At 54.3% G+C, this 20,146-nt stretch overlaps 2 protein-coding genes across 7 annotated transcripts in view; one reads left to right on the top strand and one right to left on the bottom strand.

Annotated features, from left to right (window-relative positions):
• The window catches only part of ABCC2 (ATP binding cassette subfamily C member 2), a 53,020-nt gene extending 42,938 nt beyond the window's left edge, over window positions 1-10,082 (top strand). For all 4 annotated transcript variants that reach the window (XM_039546446.1, XM_039546445.1, XM_039546444.1 and 1 more), the window contains 4 exons: window positions 3,688-3,846; window positions 4,622-4,788; window positions 7,966-8,160; window positions 9,591-10,082. In XM_039546446.1, the coding sequence (XP_039402380.1) occupies window positions 3,688-3,846; window positions 4,622-4,788; window positions 7,966-8,160; window positions 9,591-9,720 (651 nt within the window). In that variant the 3' untranslated portion in view covers window positions 9,721-10,082. The remainder of the gene's footprint in view (window positions 1-3,687; window positions 3,847-4,621; window positions 4,789-7,965; window positions 8,161-9,590) is intronic.
• Window positions 10,083-10,534: 452 nt separating this feature from the next.
• The window catches only part of LOC120409065 (dynamin binding protein), a 69,162-nt gene continuing 59,550 nt past the window's right edge, over window positions 10,535-20,146 (bottom strand). For all 3 annotated transcript variants that reach the window (XM_039546447.1, XM_039546448.1, XM_039546449.1), the window contains 8 exons: window positions 19,850-19,980; window positions 19,313-19,417; window positions 18,753-18,881; window positions 15,121-15,453; window positions 14,407-14,589; window positions 14,126-14,324; window positions 13,428-13,894; window positions 10,535-12,944 (listed from right to left, as the gene is read on the bottom strand). In XM_039546447.1, coding sequence (XP_039402381.1) covers window positions 12,759-12,944; window positions 13,428-13,894; window positions 14,126-14,324; window positions 14,407-14,589; window positions 15,121-15,453; window positions 18,753-18,881; window positions 19,313-19,417; window positions 19,850-19,980 — 1,733 coding nt within the window. In that variant the 3' untranslated portion in view covers window positions 10,535-12,758. The remainder of the gene's footprint in view (window positions 12,945-13,427; window positions 13,895-14,125; window positions 14,325-14,406; window positions 14,590-15,120; window positions 15,454-18,752; window positions 18,882-19,312; window positions 19,418-19,849; window positions 19,981-20,146) is intronic.

The raw sequence follows: 20,146 nt of genomic DNA, 5'->3' as shown, positions 1-20,146 counted from the left end.
AATGCCTCACTCCTCTGCAGGACAGAAACCTTCTAATTTCCAGCCTGAATAAGCTAAAAAAACCAAGCTCTTTCAGTCTGCTCTCATAAAATAGTCCCTCTGTTCCCTGGATCATCCCTGCAGCTCTTCTCTGTACCGGTTCCTGTTTGAATTCGTCTTTCTTGAACATGGGTGGCCACAACTTTACCTGCTATTCCAAAGGAGATCTTACCAGTGCAGTGTACAGTGGCATTAACACCACCGGAAACGCCTTGCCTGATACATCCTAGGATCACTTTGCCTTTTTTGCAGCTGCATCACATTGGTAGCGTGTCATCCTGTGATCAACCCACACATTCAGGTCTCTCTCCTCCTCTGTCGCTTCCAAATGATGAGCCCCTCAACTTATAGCAGAAAATCTTAGTATTAGACCCTACGTACATGAGCTTACGCTTTTGTATTATTGGATTTCATCCCATATCTGTCACTCCTGTCTTCAAGGACACTTCTCCTATTTGTGCCAAGGTCATTAATATTAATACAAATACAGAATAAGATTGGTTCCTTGAAGAACTCCACTAGTGACCTCCCTCAAGTCTGCTAGTTCACCTTTCAGCCCAACGCGTTGCCTTCTCCCCTTTAGCCAGTTCCTTATCCACCTTGCAATTCCTGTATTAATCCCCATCTTCTCTAATTAGTAATTTCCCATGTTGTACTGTGACGGGATCCCCGGGGTACAGCCTGGATCTGGGGTACCACTGTACTCTCCAGCTTGGGCTGTCTCTCCAATGTTTTGCTAGGGACAAGCGGCAAACCCCTCCAGGCGTTGTTATCGCTCAGCACAATAGCCCCACACCCAGCTAGATTGCATGACGGCTGCCTGAGCGACTCACAAATCACTCAGAGAAAGGCACCAGTCAATTCCCCTCAGCTCCCCAGCCTGGCACTCCAGAGCTGTTCTGTCCTGCCTGGTCAGAAGCCTGCCCAGTGTAAGGTTATTACCCAGTGTGCCCCTCCCTCAGTGTGGAGAGACATACACAAGCCTTTGTAAACTGAACTGAGAGTTCCCCAGCACTTCAACCAAAACACACTGTTTTAGGTAAAATATAAAACAGATTTATTAACAACAGAAAGATCGATTTTAAATGATTATAAGTGGTAGGCATAAAAGGTCAGAGATAGTTACCAAAAAAAAAAAAAAAAGTAAGTGCACAGTCTAAATCTTAAGCCTTATTCGACTGGGCAGTATTTGGATTAAGCAGTTTTCTCACCCCACTGGATGTTACAATTCCTAATACACAGGCTTCCCCTTTCAAGCCTGGGACCAGTCTCCTCAGTTGAAGTCTGTGTCTTCTCAGCGTTCTTGTTGCTTCCAGTGTGGGTGGGGGAGGCAAAAACATGATGCCATTGTCCCCTATTTTATACCCTTCGTCTATGTGCTTGGAAGACACTAGCCCAGGCATGTGCTGGTGGGCTTTGCTGCCTCACAGAGCTAAGCAATCCCAGGTGTAGGCTTGTGCAACTGAGTCATAGCCATGTAAATCCCTTGATTACAATGCCCCTGCTGATTAATGGTTGTTAACACCCTCCTGGGCGGGGCCCACCACCCTTGTAGAAGAGACTCTCAGACTTACAACATATTTCACTAGCAACCATACAGCAAAATCTCATAACTTCATACATATCAATTCTATACATATTGTAACAGAACAATGTATTTCAGCAGATCATGACCGTTCATCTGATATTTTACATGGCATGGTTTCTATGAAATATAATTATATGACAAGGGTGGATATGGGGGTTCCAGGGTGCTGCTTTGAGGCACAGAATGCCACAGGTACCGTGCTGAATGTTTTACTGAAGTCCAAGTATATTGGATCCACTGGATTTCCTTTATCTAAAAATCAGTCATTTATCAAAGAAGGAAAGCAGGTTACTCTGGCATAATATACTTTTGGTAAACTCATATTGCATTACATCCCCTTTTTTGTTTACCTCCATGAATTTAATTATTCTTTCCTTCACAATTTGTTCCAAAGTCTTGCATATAACTGTGGTCAGACTAATAGGTCTGTAATTGCCTGGATCACTTATCTAAACTCTAAAGTTTTATTCATAAAAAGACAGAAATAAAGATGAGAGTTAAAATTGGTTAAAAGAATCAAATACATACAGTAATTACAAAGTTCTTGGTCCAGGCTTGTAGCAGTGATGGAATAAACTGCAGCTTAAGTCAAGTCTCTGGAGCACACCCACAGCTGGGATGGGTCATTCAGATCTTTGTTCAGAGCTTCAGTTTGTAGCAAAGTTCTTCCAGAGATAAGAAGCAGGATTGAAGACAAAAGGGAGGTGTTTCCAGGGCCTTTTATAGCTTTTGCCATGTGAAGGGCATCCCATTGTTCTTACTGTGGAAAATTACAGCAACAAGTTGGAGTTTGGAGTCACATGCGCAAGTCCCATGTCCACGCATTTTGCCTAGACACAGCACGACATTCCATTAAGTGTAGATGGGTGTCTCCCATGAGCCATTGTGAGTTAAGTGTCCTTTGATGGGTCACTCATTGAATAGTCTCTCCAAGATGTGCTGGGTGCTACCTTGTGGGTGTCACACCGGGAGCAAACATGTGAACTCCAAGTATAGAGCCAATACTTATCACTTCAAATACAAACATGACACTTGCATACAGAGAGCAGAATCATAACCAGCCAATCAGAACCTGCCCATAGACACCTCTGTACAAGATTTGCTGCAACTATATAACAGTGGTTGCAATAACGATCTATAGGGTCATATTTTAATCAGATAACAGCACAGCTACCCCACCACCATTACCTTTATGCCTGTCCCTCCTAAACAGCACACAGAATCACAGAGCTGTAGGACTGGAAGCGCCCGTGATTGGCCGGATTCATTAACAGTAACATCTACCTGACCACTACGCCACTCGTATTTGTACTGTCTTTCGCCCTGCGCTCCATCCGCTCGCCTTGTGGTGTTTGGCTGGTCCTTACTATAGCTTTGCTTGGCTGGTTTTCTGCCTTGAGTATGGAAGCCTGGTGTGGCCCTTTCATGAGTCTCTCCCAACCGTCTCCCCTCATCTTCGCGTTGAAATAGCAAGGCCTGCTCCCAAGTCCAGGGTGGCGGCTGGCAGTGCTCTGTTTGTCAGTCTCATCCCATCTGCCTGGCCAAACGCAGGGATCTGAACCCACCGGATACTGGAGTCAACAGAGCTGACCCTACACACCAAGAAGGTTCTTTGCCAGGCAGCCTCCAGCCGGAAGGGGCGTTGTCCTGGCTTGACACTCACTGAGAATGTGAGAGCAGGGAAGCTGGGCAGCAGTGCCGTGAGCTACCAGAACTCAGCCCATGAGGAGCAGGGGGACACAGCGAGGTGGGAATGGGAAGGGGCAGCAGCACCCAGGGATAGATTCTAGGACAGCGACTCCTGGGGAATGAAGCACTGAGCGAGCGAGGGCTCCGGCAGGGAGTCAGCGTGTGAGTGTGTGTGGGCAGCACGAGGGCTGGGCACCCCCTGCCATACAGACACTGAGGAGAGGAGCCAGCCAGAGAAGAGCCACAGACCTAACCAGGAGGCCAGTGAGAGGGAGAGACAGCAAAACCAGCCCACTGTGGCTAAAGCGAGGGGGACCCCCCAGGCCTTCTCAGCTCCAGCAGTCTAACTGCCCAGAGTGCTGTCTCCACAGGTCGGGGTTGTGGGCAGGACAGGGGCTGGGAAATCCTCTCTCACCAACTGCCTCTTCCGGATCCTGGAGGCTGCAGGAGGGAAGATCGTGATTGATGGGGTGGACATATCGACCATCGGCCTCCACGACCTACGCCAGAGCCTCACCATCATCCCCCAGGTGAGCGCTGCATGGGCAGAGGCAGGTGCCTGGTCTCTAGCAGCAGGTGGCCAGGGATTTTGCCATAGGGCACACGTGTGGGCTGGGCACTGTGCCCCTCTGTAGCCAGTTCCATGCCCTGGGTGTCTCTATCCCAACCTGCTACCGTGTGGCAGCCAAAGCCTAGTGCGGCACTGTGAGCAGGAGGGGCCCAGGCCAGAGCCCCCAGCCCCTCGGTGTGGAAGGAGGGGAGCTGACAGCAGCTGCAACAGGAGACACAGCCCGTCCTGGGCACCACCTGAGCTCTGGAAGCAAAAGCTCAGATGCCCCCCCCCCCACGTCTCCCTGCCCTGGGCACTGTGGGAAATGGTACCTGATGTGGTTCAGCCCAGGCCCAGGATCAGCCTGCTGGTCTGTCGCTGGGAGCCTAGGCTCAGCCACTAACCTTCACCCAGCCTGCGGAGACCCACTTGCTGGCGCATTTGCTGCTCCGCCAGGCTGCTGACCTGCCCTCAGCCTGTGGCTGTTGGAGCTGCAGCATGGCCAAGCTCTTGGTGAAGCAGCCGTGGTAGGAGACTAACCCTGCCCCGCCAGCCAATGCGTTGCCCAGCCCTGGGCAGCCAGTTTGTATGGCTGGACAAACAGCTCAGCGCTGGCTCTAGCCAAACAGAGCAGACTCAGATGCAGCGGGTGTCCCCCTTGTGTCTAACTAACGGGCTTACAAGCACCCCATGGCTCTGGGGCTGGCAGGGCCCTGGACCTAGCGCTGGCAGAGACCCCCGTGCTGTCCTTGCAGGACCCGATCTTGTTCTCCGGGACATTACGGATGAATCTGGACCCGTTTGACCAGTACTCGGATGAGGAGATCTGGAAAGCCCTGGAGCTGGCCCACCTGAAGACCTACGTGCTGGACCTACCTGAAAGACTGTCCCACCAAGTGAGCGAAGCAGGGGAGAACTTGAGGTAGGTGGGTAACTTGGGTGTCATCACCACCTGCCCAGCTCCAGAGACACAGCCCGCCTCCCTCCCAGGGAGAGCAGAGCACAGCCTGTGTGTGCCCTCCGCCTTCCAGGAGCCCAGCCCAGCCAGCAGAACTAAGCCCTGTAGGACTGCACGGCCCTCTGTGTGTGTGGGGCGGTAAGGCCAGGGGAAGAGTGGGGGGGGGCAGCAAAGCCAGAGGAAAGGGGGAGCAAGGCACAGGGGAGGGTGGGGGCGGTAAGGCCAGAGGAAAGGAGGAGCAAGGCACAGGGGAAGGGTGTGTTTTGTGTGGGCGGGGGGAAGGCACAGGGGGAAGGGTGGGAGGGCAGCAAGGCCGGGGGGGATGGTGCATTTTTGGAGGGGGAAAGGCACAGGGAGAAGGGGGGGTGTTGGAGGGGGAAAGGCACAGGGAGAAGGAGGGGTGTTGGAGGGGGAAAGGCACAGGGAGGTGTTTGTGTGTGGGAGCAAAGCCTAGGGGAGGGATACGTGGGGGCAGCAAGGCACAGGGGGAAGGGTGGGGGGGGCGGTAAGGCCAGGGGGAAGGGGCAGCAAGGCACAGGGAGAAGTGTGCAGATTTTGGGGGGGAGGGGGGCTTCAAGGCTCATGTGGGTGAAACCTAGTCATCATGGGGTGAGAGGCAAAGTGTCATCATGGATCAAAAACAGGCCAAGAAACAGAAAGCAAAGAATATGCTTAAATGGTCACTTTTCATTCTGGCTAAAGGTCGCCGCAGGCCGTACGTGGGCCCGTGTTGTACAATACATTTATTAATGGTCCGGAAAGAGGCTGAGCAGGGAGGCGCGATTTTGTAGCTAACACAAAGCTACAACTTCAGAGGGACCTGATCAAGCTAGAGGAATGGGCAACATGATGGAAGATGAAATTCACTGTTGATAAATGCAAGTAACGCACAGTGGAGGGAGGGGAGAAACTGAACAACTCGCACCATATGGGGTTGTAAATTAACTGTATCAGTGACACTTGTACCTCACTGTAGCCAGCTCAACGGCAAGCTCATCTCAAAGTGCAGCTGTGGGCCAAAAAGGCTACAAAATAGTTCTGTGTCAAGCTAGAAGGGCGTAATGAGTGGGGTCTGCAGGGATCTGTCCTAGGTCCACTTCTGTTGAGTATCTTCATTAATGATTTGGAGACTAGCAGAGAGAGTGTACACTTACGACGTCTGTGAACAATACCACGCTGAGAGGGGTTGCAAGCGCTTTGTGGGCAGGATTAGAATTCAAAATGATCTGGACAAACTGGAGAAATTAACTTAAGTAAATAGGATGAAATTCAATAAGGACAAATGCAAAGCACTCCATGTTGGAAGGAACAATCAAATGTATAAATACAAAATGGGAAATGACTGCCTAGGTTGGAGTGCTGCAGAACAGGATCTGGGGGGCACAGTGAATCACAAACTAAATAGTGGATCACAAACATAGTGGATCAACAGTGTACTACTGTGCAAAAAAAGCAAACTTCATTCTAAGCTGTGTCAGTAGGAGTGCTGTGAGCAAGACATGAGAAGTAATTCTTTCCCTCTGTTCTGCAGTAATGAGGCCTCAACTGGATTTATTGTGGCCAGGTCTGGCACCACACTTCAGGGAAGAAAGTCCAAATGAGAGCAACAAAAATTATGGTCTAAAAAACGTGACCTATGAGGCAAGATTAAAAAAAAAAGCGGGGTGGGGGTGGTGGTTCAATCTGGAGAAGAGAAGACCGAGGCGGGACATGATAACAGTCTTATAAAGCAGAGGAGGGGAGCTCAGGCTCTTTAGCTACTGAGGACAGGACAAGCAACAGTGGGCTTCAATTGCAGCAAAGGAGATTTTAGGTTGGACAGTGGGGGAAAAACTTCCTGACCGTAAGAGTAGTTAAATACTGGGACAAATGACTTGTGGAATCACTGTCATTGGAGGGGTTTTTTTTTGTTTTGTTTTGTTTAAGAACAGCTTAAACAGCTCTCAGACATGGTCTAGATCAGTGGTTTTCAGCCTGTGCTCCATGGACCCCTGGGGCGGGGGGGTCTGTGGACTTTGTCAAGGGGTCTGCAAAAGACTCATTCTGAAACCTGACTGACCAGCATTCGCCTATGTCTACAGACAATAGATTTCCAAAGAGGTCCACACTGCCATCCGAAATTTCTTAAGGGTCCACAAATGTAAACTGGTTGAGCCCCACTGGTCTAGCTAAGCCATAGGCCTGCCTCACTGCAGGGGGCTGGCCTAGCTGCTTGGCTGTGATTCTGTGTGAGTTGCCTAAGGAATGGCATGGTGAATAATAGCGCAAATGTTTCCTAAATCAGGGGTGCGGCCGCATTTGAATAGCATGTGCAGGATTGGTCACCGCATCTCACCCAGCGTAGTGCTGACGTATGTGTGGGTGTGTTCAGAGACACGCAATGAGAGTGAGCAAGGGCCTGGAAAAATGCTCACAGGACGAGTGAGTGACAGGCTTGGCATTGTGTCCTTTCGATGGAAAACAGCTAAGGGGGGACACATAAGAATGGCCATATTGGGCTAAATCTATATAAAAAAATGACCGAGGGGCTAAGTGAGGAATGTCTGTGTTCCCTGTCTTCTAAAACAAGACCAAGGAGACAGTCAAGCCCCCGCTCCCCCCCCCCCGGCTTCCCTCCCCCATGTGTAATTAGCTTGTGGAATGTCTTGCCACAGGAAATTGTTGAAGCCAATAAATTCACACACTTCTGCAAGGAACGGGACATGTATATGGCTAGTAAGATGCTCCAGTGTTAGAGTGGTTAATGCTAAGAAAAATTTTGATACAGGATGAAGCCTAATTCTTCAAGGCATAAGCTGATCTCTTACTAAGCACGGTCCAGCTGGGACCTAATGGTGGGGTGGAGGGGTCAGACGGCCCAGCATCTGCTGACAGCAGCATTCTTACATCTTCCTCTGCAGCATCTAGTGCTGCCCTTGTCGGCGACAGGTGCTGGGCTAGACAGCCTTGTGTCTGAGCCCGGCTGCCACGTGCCCTGTATCCTAACCTGGCTCAGAGCTTGGCTGATGAGGCAGGAGAGGCAGGGTGTGATGCTGCCGCTGGGCTACTCCAGGTCACTCGCTTGCCCTCAGTGGCAGCGGTAGCACTGGGCATGTTCTGAAGCTGCCCCGCATCAGTGCTGGTGTTTTCTCCCCACCCCAGCGTTGGGCAGCGGCAGCTGCTGTGCCTGGCCCGAGCCCTGCTCCGCAAATCCAAGATCCTCATACTGGATGAGGCAACAGCAGCTGTGGATCTGGAAACAGATCATTTAATCCAGACAACAATCCGGAGTGAATTTGCCAACTGCACTGTCCTCACCATCGCCCACCGCCTGCACACCATCATGGACAGCAACAGGTGTGTGTCTGTGCATGCACACTCGTCTGTGCCTACACACTCGTCCACGCTTGCACCCCTGCACTACCAGGCGCAGTTGCTGTACACACCATTCCACACAGCAATTGGTGGGGCGGGGGGTAGGCACTCTACAGACCATCATGGCCGGCTGGAAAGGGGTGCTGTAGCTGCAATGGGTGTGTGTGTGTGTGTGTGCACATGGGTGCTATACACACCATCATGGCTAGCCAGGGCGTTTGCGGGGGGGGGGCTGTATACACCATAGTGGTCACCCAGCAGTTGCTGCACACACTGTTGCACACAGCACTCGGGGTTGGGTGGGGAGGCGGGTTCTTTACATACCATCATGGTTAGCCAGGCAGCGGGGGGGGGGGGGGACACTTAGCCACCACCCTGAACGCCCCCCTCCCCCCAGCAGCTGCTGTACACTCCATTCTGCACAGCAATGCAAGGTGGGTGCGGGCAGAGTCTATACACACCCTCATGGCCAATCCGGGGGGAGGAGGGGTGTGTGCCATACACACCATCGCAGACAGCAATGGGTGTGTGTGTATATACATACATGGGCACAATACACACCATTGCAGACAGCAGTGAGTGTCTGTGTGTACACATGGGCACGATACACACCGCCATGGCTAGGCTGGGGAGAGGTGCTGTACACACCGTCCTGGACACCCCCACCCCCAAGAGCAGTTGCTATACACATCATTGTGCACTGGGGGGGGGGGGTTTGCAGGCAGGTTTGCACTATCATGGCTAGTGGGGGGATGGGGGAGCAGGGGCACTGTACACACCACCAGGGCCACCAACACGTTGAGGGAGGCGTGCAAGGGGCCAGGCTCCAGGGGCTACACACACACATATACCAGTGGGGGAGGGTGACAGACTGACCCCACCGCCAGAGGTGGTGTGGATGGGGTCTGGGCACCTTTGTGTCCTGCACCAAGTGGGTGTGCAGATGTGGCCTAGCCCACCATCTTGGACAGGCCGTCAAGGCCCTGATCTCTGTGCAGCTCCAAACCATGTCCCATTCACTCAGCCGCTGGGCCAGTAAAAGAGATGCCTTTGCCCCCGTCTTTCAGGTAGTAGCGGCAGACACAGGCAGGCCCAGGGGAGTGATTTACTGTCCTGCCTGGGGTGGGGAAGGAGCTGTAGATAACCTCGGACTGGGAAGGGTATGTACTAGGCAAAGCTGCATGACAGCAGCGCTGGTCCTGTGCCGCCCAATGTTCTCATAGAATCTCAGGGCTGGAAGGGACCTCAGGAGGTATCTAGTCCAACCCCCTGCTCAAAGCAGGACCAATCCCCAGCCAGATTTTTATCCCCATTCCCTAAATGGCCCCCTCCAGGCTTGAACTCACAACCCTGGGTTTAGCAGGCCAGTGCTCAAACCACTGAGCTGTCCCTCCCCCTCTCTGTGCTTGCAGGGTGATGGTGCTGCAGGCGGGGCGCATCGTGGAGTATGACAGCCCTGAGCGGCTGCTCCAGCAGCAAGGCCTTTTCTCTACCATGGCTAAGGACGCCGGTATCGTGAGTGCTCAAGCCACGGTGCTGTAGGAGAGCTGGAGCTGACAGGATGAGCACCCTGCCCAACACTGGAGCAGAACCTAGGGCAGGGCCCACCGCAAACTGGGACGGCCAAACAGTGTAGTGCCAGAACCTGTTTTCCATTGCCTCAGTGCGCCTGGCAGCTCCGAGCAGCAGGACCTGCCAGGGCTTCACTCCTCTTCACCTGGGACTAAAGGAGAGAGTGAAGCCGCTGGGCTCTGAGTCCCTTGAAGAGGGGGCTTTGGGGCTGGGCTAGCCAAGGCTAGGATTTACCTCACGGCAGGCAGCAGCTCTGGGCCTGCTGCTGCCATATCCAGGGGACAAATCCAAGCCCCGCTACGTGGGGGTAGCTCCAATGCAGACGTGCCCAGGCCAGATCCCAGGTGCACGTGGGCAGCAGCTCTAACGACACCCAGGGTGGCTTTGCCCCGACACGCAGTCTGGGAGTAGCTCGGCTGAACGTGGGGGTATTTTTACAATCACTTTACTTATTGGTCCTTATTTTCAAGGCACTCAGTGGCCTAGGCCCAGGATAGCTGAAAGATTAACTAAAGCTCCAGCTTGAAGACCCTGTTTGACAGTACTGCTCCTCTAGCAGAGTGGAGCTCTCTACCACAAGGGCAAAGCTGGGCAGGAGCCAGCTGCTTCAGGGGCCAGTCCAGGGCTCGAACCATCTGGCCCATCGCAGAGCTCCCCGTCTTCTGCTCCAAGTGCCAGGCGCACTGCTCGGAGCAGCCTTCCCCTGCAGAAACGGTGCGTCAGGACAATGTAAAAAGACGAAGGCCCTTGGGAGAGGCTGAGAGCACAAGCGAACCCCACGTGACACGTTAGACCCACTGCTTTAATGCAGACACCTCACTGATGAGGGCAGTATAAAATCTACATAGAACAGAATTTCCTGATACTAATGACTGGATGCACGGGCAAAATTTGGCTCCTCCCCCCGTGCAAGGTGACTGCAGCCCTGGGCTGTCCCCACCCCCCACTGCAAGACTTGGAGTCAGTCTCTGGGCTTTGCTCCAAGCCCAGCCAAACACCTTGGCACTCCCCTGGTCCCTGCTGGTGCTCACAGTGTGTTGTTGCAATTGTCTCTCGCTAAAGGGTATTTAAACACTTCCCTTGTTTGTGATTTTATTGTGTGGGAGGCAAGGGGACTGGGCCTAGTCCAGCAGCAAGGGCGGCGGACACAGGAGGCACAGGGGTTGCTGCTCTGCATCGTGCGTTGCAAGCTGAAGCAGAAACCTGGCTCCAGTGTGACGCTGGGGCCCATAGCCTGGAACAGCTATCTGGGCTGTCCTCGCCCGCCCTATCGCCTCTGCACAGGGGCTGGGCCATCTGGCTAGTCACCAGTTGCCGGATTCTTGCTTCTGGGCACGGGTCCCAAGCTGTGTGCGAGTCTCTTGGTTTCTCAGCAAGCTGCAGGGCGGCTGCTGCTCCAGTTTGTCACTGCAGCCTGGGCGCAGCAGGAGCAGCACAGGCTTACAGCGTTGCCAGCTGCATGTCCCTGACCAGGAACATGGCACTTGACGCAAACAAGCCTGAGCAACACCAAGGGAGACATTTGAATTAGGGGACACACACACAGAGTGCGCCGCCAGAGCACAGAAGGAGGGCGTGTCTCTTGGGCCAGGAGCAGCAGCCCCTCCAATAGTGCTGCCCCATTCTGGGGGCGCACGGCCAGAGCCTAGTAGGCAGTGCGGTATGTTGATGCCTTTATCCTACACTCTTGCCAAAGGATCTGGTAGATTCTCACCAGCTTCTCACAGCATTGGGACACGTGTGAGAGCAAAGGGATGGACCCCCAAGTTCTGGGGGTGGGCCGGGGTGAGGAGGGGAAATGGCTCGAGTGACAGGGAGGTGAGACTGCTGTCTTCCCTTTGGCTCAGCTGAACGACTGGAGGCAGGGCTCTCTGTGGGCAGCTATGGCAAGGAGTATCATGTATCTCCCACAGCAGCATTGTGCTGCTAGTTCTGAAACGAGGGCCTGGGAGAGCCCAAACCCAGGGTATGTCTCCACTGCAGGGAGGAGGTGTGAATTCTCAGCCCAGGCAGAGCCGATGTGCATGCTAAACGCAGCAGAGTGGCTGCTGCAGCACAGGCTAGCCGCCCGAGGTAGAGTCCAGCAGGCCGGCGGGGCTTGGACGCGGGAAGCTAGCCCCGGCCATTGCCCATGCTTCAGCGGAGCGTGTGAGCCTGTCTGTGCTGGGCGTTCCAGTGCCTGCTGCAGCACGGACATACCCTAGACCAGCATCTCCCCCAAGGGAGGCAGGCGGTTCTGGGGAGATGGGTCTCCCCAGCTGTGGAATCAAATGGCTCATAACCAGTGACAGTGAGTCCTCTCCATGGAGTGGGGGAAGGGCAGAATCCCACCCTGAGCAGGTAACAGGTTCTGTACTCCAGCCCCAACTTCCCAGCTACCGCTTGACCCCTGCCCGGTGAGGGAGCCTGGCCCTTGCTCCCAATGCTCCTGCTCACTGCTGAGGAGCCGTGGGGCTCATGCTCTCAACAGCCCTGGTTGCTTTCAATGGTACTTGGCCAAAGAGGGAATCTGCATTAAACCAGAAACGCTGAAGGAAAGAAAATGCTGCACAGAGGCAGGGAGCAGAGCTTTGGCCTGAGCGAGGGGGCCTCTTCCTTCAGCGACTTGGCTTTGCTCTGTGTCCAGTGGGGCCCAGCCAGCTCCTAGCAGCTAGATCGAAGGGGAAGCTACTTGCCATACTAGGAGGAAGAGACAGGACAGGAGGCAACACTAACTCCTGCTGCACAGGCTTCCCTGTAACCTCACTGCCCCTGGCCAAGCCACGGTCACCACGCCAACTGACGGCAGCCTGGGCGGGGCCAAGCCCCGGCAGGGCCTGGGCCGCCCAGCACCACTAGCAATACTGCCTGCCTTTCGGTGGCTGGAGGGTTGGCTTTTCACACAGAAGTGAGCAATACAGGTTGCCTCAGCCCAGCAGGGTCGCAGACCCTTCCCCCACAAGTCTCTGACATGGTCCAGCTGGGATTAAGGCATCAGAACGTGGTCTCTCTGTGGGGATGGTACAGCCTCACGTATACTCTGTCTTCCGGATGTAACTGGACGGCACGTAGCCCTGCCTCCCATGCACCTCAGCTAACCACCACTCTCGATTGCCCGTGATATCTTCAAACTGTAGGATCCTGAGTCTCTGATTGGCTGATACACTCAGCTCATTTGGACTTCGGCCTTTAAAGGTGTAGACAGCATAATAGACCTAGAGGGACAGGGGGAGAAAGCGGGTCAGAGCCAGGCCGGGCCTGAGGAACAACAGGCCAGGATCAACACTATCATGTAGCTCTTTGTGTAGTGTGAGAATTACTCAGACACACTCTGAGAGGGAAACTGAGGCACAGCAAGGGGAAAGGACTATTTCCCAGGGTCATAAGGGCATAAGAACAACCTCAGAACAGCTGTTCAGTGGCAGGCAGGAGGTGCAGGACGGGAGAGGGAGAAGCCGGGCCAGGGCATTCTCAGGGGAAGGAAGAGCCGGACAGGGGTGGGGGGTTGGAGGAAGGTGTGAAGTGGGGGCGGGGCCTGGGGTGGAGTGGGGGTTGAGCACCCTCTGGACTGATCAACCAGATCTGCCTCACACGTACCAGCACCCCTTCCCTAGTGAAGGGAGGGTTCAGCCTCTGCCCAGTGAAGGGTGTGACTTGCAGCCCCTCCCCCATAGAGCAAGGACAGCAGGGGGGCTTACCTGGTTGCCCTCAGACTCGCCGCTCTCCAGCCCCGAGTCTCTGTCCTCCAGTGAAGGTGCCGGCCTGAGGTATGCTTTGCCAGGGTGCCCACTGCGGGTGCTGGAGCTGCTGTTCAGCTCAGGACGACTGTAGCGTTGGTGAGCTGGTGTCATATTGGGCTGCTGGTTGGATTCCATGGGAACCGTTCTATCGGAAGAGCCAGCCTGGGGCTGGGAGGCAGCATCTGTCTCGGAGCGGGACCTCAGGGAGTGGTATGGATCCCCTGGCGAGGCACAGTCCTGCAGAGGTTTCTGGGTGAAGGTCACGGTCATGCCACTCGGGTTGAAGGTCAGGGTGTTGCTGCTGTGCGGTGAGGAGCTACTGTGTTCGGACTCATTGGAGGAGTGGCTGCCCACCGAGATGTCTGAGTGGCTGCGGCGTGGGTTATAGGGCTTCAGGAAGGAGCTGTACACAAAGCCTTTGGTCACTGCGGAGAAGGGAGCGGGGTCAGGGTCAGAGACGAAAAGGCTCCCATGGAGAGGAGAGGAGAGGAGAGTGGGTCAAAGGGGAGAGGATGATAAACCAGAGAGGAGACCACAGGAGACAGGCCAGAGTGGCCGCCTGTCCCCGGAGGGTTACAGTTAGTTGTTCATGGATCCTGGCCGAAGCCGGAATCAGGGAAGACCCTGTGCTGCTGGAGGCACAGAACCCCACCTACCTCCATTGTCAATGAGCCAGCGGTTCTGGCTGCCCATGGGGTCCTTCTTCTTGAGGACGCCCACGAGATCACCCTCCAGCAGCGAGACATCCAGGTCCTGGGCTGCGTTGAAATTGCGCTCTGCCTGGAAGAGTTTCTCCGGGGGATACCTGGCCAGGAGGACAGCTCGGAGTTCATCCGACTGCAGCATGTAGCTGGGCTGGAGGGGAACAAGACACCCATGAGAAGGCCCCCTTGGGCTCCCCAGACCAAACCCCCGAAACAAGGCAGAAGGGACTCACTGGGCCCAGGAGTGGCTGCCGCCTGGCAGACTGGCGCTCCACGCTCCTCCTGTCAAAGGGTCTCTTGGCAGCCGTGTGGGACTCCGGGAAGAAGGTAAAAGCCTGGAGCTGCTGGAGAACTCGGCTGTGCTCCTCTTGGAAGATGGAGATGAGGTTCCCCTCCCTGCCAGCCACTCGCAGCAGCTGGAACAGGAGCAGAGGGTAGGACGCTGCCATCAGCAGAGCTCTGCTAACCCAGAGACCCAGCAGCCAAAGGGCAGCTCAGCGGAAGATGAGCCAGATGCTGGTCTAGAACCTGCACCAGTGTCCAGGGCAAGGACTGAGCCAGCCCTGGAACGCCCCTCTGGCAGGGCAGGGGCGAGCCTACCCTGCCACTTCCCCTGCAGTCCCTGCTGTGGGGACAGAGGGTGAGCCCCCAGGCCTGCTGATCCAGCACCTTTCACAGCAGCCCCTGCCACCAACAGTATCCAGTCCCCTGGAGCAGGGGGAGCCTACAGGCGCAGCCTCGAGGGGAGGCCAGAGTCTGACACGACAGCCACAGCTCCACACACAAGGGAGACAAACCTCAGGAAGCAGAAGCTCCCCCAACACATGAGAGAAAACCTCCAAAGAGGCATGTCTGCAGTGAGCTAGAAGTATCTGCAATCACATCCTCCCTGCTCCATCCCCTGCCCCTGTTGCTGAGTGGGACCTGGCTCGGTTCTGGGAACTCACCGACAGCAGTGGCCTCAGCTCCCGCAGTGCCAGGTGCACAAAGTCGCAGTGAGCCCTGGCATAGCCCCGCAAGCAGCTGGCAAACAGCTCCTTGGCACAGCACTGGAACTTGGGCAGCTCGTCTAGTAGCTGGGCATTCAATGCCTCATAATTGTTGCGAGCTGACTGCAGCTCCTCCAGTGTCCGTTTGTCCTTCAGCTTCTCCGCCCGCTCCGTGCAGTTGTGGAAGTCCAGGAGCTTGTCGAAGCGTTTCTGCACCAGCTTGTGCGGCCCCATGAACATGCTTAGCAGCTGGTTGAGAGGGGAGATCACCAGCCGCTCCGTCCTCTCTTTCTGGAAGACGGTGAAACAAGAGGCAGGTGACAGGGCATCCCCCTCTTTCCTGGTTCAGCCTCTCTCAGCCAGGGCAGCTGGTTATTCAGGGATTTATCTAGCTAGCTGCACGTGTCCCAAGTGATGGAGAGTCCTAGCTGTCCTGATTCGACAGCCAGAGTCATCTCACTGGCACTAAACGTGGACTGAGATTCAATTTACATTCCCTTCACTCAGCTACCTTCATCAGATACCTCCTAGTCACCCCTTACCCCAATCCCCACTGATCAGCCTGAATCTTCCCTCTGTCAGTTCCATCCAGTGCGACCTGGCAAGCTATATGAGTGTTTCCAAAGTGGCAGGTCTGTGAACAGGGATAAACCACACAGGGTAGGACCACATGCTGTGCCCGGGGTCCGAATCCATGTACCCATTTGTCAGCAGTGTCCATTCCTGCACTGGTGGCAGCTTGGTATGCAGCACAATGCCATCTCTGCCCTCTCTCTCCCCTCTGTCCCACCGTATTCCTACACCAGCATTTCTCAAACTGTGGTCCATGGGCCTCGCTGTTCCCTGGTGTGTAGGAGGCGCTGGGAGGGAGAGGGAGGACCAGGGACAGGGTGCGTTCGAGGGAGGGGGTGGAAAGAGGAGGGGAAGAGGAGGGGCAGGGGTGGAGCAGGGGAAGGACCTGGGGCTGAGCAGGGGACGGAAGTCCACAAAAATTTTTAAATCAAAATAGGGGTCCTTGGGTTGCCGAAGTTTGAGAACCTCTGCCCTACACTAGTCCCACATTTCCTGCTGGTGCACCTCACGTTAACCCCTCTCTCCCAGCCACCTCAGTGTCTCACCCTAAATCACTCCCCATCAACTCCACTGTGCTTCATGCTGAAGCTTCCATCTCAGTTACCTCCCAACTCTCAGACAAAACCATCCAAATCGCGCCCCCTGCATCTCAGCCTAACCCACCTCCCAAATCACTTCTGTCTCACCCTAATCACGCACCATGGTACTTCCTCCTAACTCGACCCTTACAATACCACATTCTGCATCTCCATCTTACCTCAATTCCTCCCCATCACTCCACCTTGTTCCTCCTCCTCAGCCCAGTGTCAGTCTAATTCATCCCCCTGCAGTGTCTCACCCTTTCTCGCTAGTCAACCCCCATGTCACCCTCTTTTCCAATCACTCTCTTCTATCAAGTATCAGAGGGGGAGCCGTGTTAGTCTGGATCTGTAAAAAGCAACAAATAGTCCCGTGGCACCTTATAGACTAACAGATGTATTGGAGCATGAGCTTTCGTAGGTGAATACCCACTTTGTCAGATGCATAGTACCAGCTGCTCCATTATCTTGCCCGGGATCAATGTTAGGCTGACAGGCCCATAATTACCCAGGTCACGCTGGTTGCCCTTTTAAAATATTGGCACAACAGTAGCTTACTTCCAGTCTTCTTTAACTTCCACAGTGTTCCAAGACTTATTGAAAATCAACATTAACCATCCAGATGCAATGGATGCAAGTTGTGTGGACCTCCTGATTTCAAAACGTCTAACTTTAGTAGCCGCTGTTTAATGGCCTCCGGAACAGTGGTTCTCAAGCTTTTTTCATCTATGGACCACTAAAAAATTTTGAATGGAAGTGCAGACCCCTTTGGAAATCTATTGTCTGTATCTATAGCTGAATTCTGTTCAGTCAGTTTTCAGTCAAAATCTTTCATGGACCCCTTAGACATAGTCCATGGATGACAGGTTGAGAACCAGTGCTCCAGAGATACTAGAGGAATGGATAAAACTCAAACGTCTGGAAACCAGGAAATACAGAGTTAAGATACATGCCCACATAACCTTAACTCTGCCCTCTTGGAGCAAAGCCCCAATATGCCTGTGACACATACTTTCACTCTACGTTTGTGCGGTACTGAACAAGAGCTACCTACCCCTGCCATACATTCAAACATTTAACCTACTCCATAGATAGAATACCACATCTCTAAACTTTACAACTCCTCAACACCTTTCACAACCCGCGAGCCCTTATATGTACAACGCCATCTAACACAATATGTTCCCTTACCCTTCATTAAACACAGAGCACACACACGGCAAGACCCCTGTGCCCAGCCACTGACACAGCCGACACAGAGCAGCACTGAAGTGAGGCTGACTGGGTCTCTCAAGGTATACTTTTCCCTATGATCAGATACATGGGGGTCAGGGAGAGGGGCTCACCCCCCAAGGGGAGTACAGCCCCTCAGATCCCCTCCTATCACAATCACAGCTCTTGCAAACTGCTCCCACTAATCCCACTACCATTCAATGCAGTTACACCTAACACAGTGAACACAGCAGCAGTACATGCAGATAATTCCCAGTGGCCACTGCCAGCTCCAAGGGGGCAGAGCACAAACTTAATTAAACCCCTCGTTAGTTTCCATTATCACCAGACCTCATTGCCTCCATATCTGACATGAAACTTTCCTTCCTAGTCCCCAACACTGTGCCTCAACCTAAGACCTCCCTTCTAGTCAATCCTCTTTTCACTCTACATCTCCTGAGGCCACCCCATGACTCACCCTAAATCTTCCCTCTAGTAACCCCCATTTTATTAGTAAATCATCCGTTCTAGTCACCACCCCATATCACACTCACTGACCACTCCATGAATCCCTCAATCATCCCCCACTTACTCGTGCTTTCTCTCACTAATCTTCACCTCTCATCACATCACTCATTTCACCCTAAACTTCCCTCTGAGTCACGCTCTGTAGTATCCCTGAGCCCCACAGTCACCCCAAGTATCACCTCAATTCATTTCTAGTGACCCCTTCGACTCTCACCCTCAATTTTCCCTGCTAGCCATCATTCTGTCTCACCCTAATCTGGCCACTGCTAACCCCCCATGTTTCATAAATCAACATCCACATCAACCCTGTGTCATCCAATTTCATCCCCTCACTCTCTTCTGCTGTATTTCACCCTAAACCCTCCCCTCTAGCTAACACCCCATGTTTCACCCTAAATCCGCCTCCCTTACCATAACTCTACATCAATTACGTGTTTTGTCAGTGAATAGTCAATAAAACCCAAGCCTAACACCAAGCTTCACAGCCTTCCCCAGCTCAAAACCACACGGTCCAACCCGCCCAGCTGGCATTACCTGGAGTGTAAATGCACACCAACATTCGTAGTCAGACCAAGCACGTAATCCGGAACGCGTAACGGAGCCGTGTTACCCGCCCACACTCATTCCGAGGGCCCTGCTGCCCCCGCCATGCAGAGACAGCAGGTCAGCACAGATCAGGGGAGGAGGCGGCTCACTTACGAAGCTGGAGAAGAGCTGGTCGCTGATGAGCTGATGTACTTTCTGCAACTGCTCCAGATCCCCACTGCCCTGCTGCATGCACAAGTCCCACATGCTCACTGCTGCCAGCACCTTCACACAGGCCGACTCCTGGGGTAAGGGACACAAACAGCGGTCAGTGCAATGATCACCTGCGACTGAAGGCTGTGCAGAACCCCTCCCACACAGCCAGTGACCCAGAGAACAGGGTCCCTTCCCTCCCCTCCCACTCTCACCTCAGAGAATGGGACGTGCCCAGGGGCGGCTCCAGCCACTGGGGGCGCTCTGCCGGTCGCCACGAGGGCGGCAGGCAGGCTGCCTTTGGCGGCTTGCCTGCAGAGGGTCCGCTGGTCCCGCGGCTTCGACCAGCGGACCCTCCGCAGGCGTGCCGCTGAAGGCAGCCCGCCTGCCGTGCTTGGGGCGGCAAAATGCCTAGAGCCGCCCGTGGATGTGCCAGAGCTTGAACTGTCCTCTAGGAGAAGGGAATCACTGACCCCACCAGGCTGACTAGTGAGGGCAGCCCCAGTCGAGCACAGACTCACCCGGACATGCTGCAGGTAGAGGGAAAGGTCTCGGATGAAGGATTTGATCAGCCGCTCCTGCAACCGGAAATTCTTCTCCGTCTCCTCAAAGGCCTCGTCCTTCAGCTGTGATGGAGAATGGCTCAAAGGGGTCAAATACAGCACCACAGTGTCCTACCCAATGGGAACTGCAGATGGCCCTTTGCTCCCAGAGCAGAGACCAGCCATGGGCAATGCCTCCCTCCAACGGAAGAGAGACTGAGGGACACTGACACCCCAACATACACTTACCCAGAGGGGAGAGAGGCCAGAGGCACTGACCCCTGGCCATGTCTGTACCGGGCTCTGGATACTGAGGCAGAACTTCTGGCTAAACATTACCTTGGGGTGACTAGAGGCCCGGGGCACTGACCACTCCCCCCACCCATCTGTGCTGAGCTGTGGATCACCAGGCAGAGCCGCGTGATGAGCATAATTAGAAGGAGAAGGCCAGAGGGGTACCAACCCCCCTTCTGCTCCCTCTGCCTGCAGGGGGCTCCAGCTGCGCAGGTGGATTACCTGGGGGGCGAAGCCTGTGAGGTGCTTGAGGTGGCTGCTGACACGGTTGGATTTCTTGATGATGGAGTGGAAGTTGAGCTTGGAGATTTTCTCCATGAGGCTGTCCTCATCCCCTTTTCGGTACTTCAGCACTGGGAGAGGGAGGAGCAGGAGTCAAAGCTCCACTCCAGCAACTGCTCTGCAACCTCCTCACCTACCTACCCCTGGTGCTGCATATCCCCAAATACCTCCCTCTTCCGCTCCAGCCACTGCATCCCCATCCCCCCGCCCACCACATCACCCCTGCCGTCCCATCTC

The sequence above is a fragment of the Mauremys reevesii genome, linkage group 7 (assembly GCF_016161935.1).
Source record: "Mauremys reevesii isolate NIE-2019 linkage group 7, ASM1616193v1, whole genome shotgun sequence".
In the NCBI taxonomy this organism is placed as follows: Eukaryota; Metazoa; Chordata; order Testudines; family Geoemydidae; genus Mauremys; species Mauremys reevesii.
Note: the sequence above shows the minus strand (reverse complement) of the source record. Positions and strands in the feature narration are given on the sequence as shown.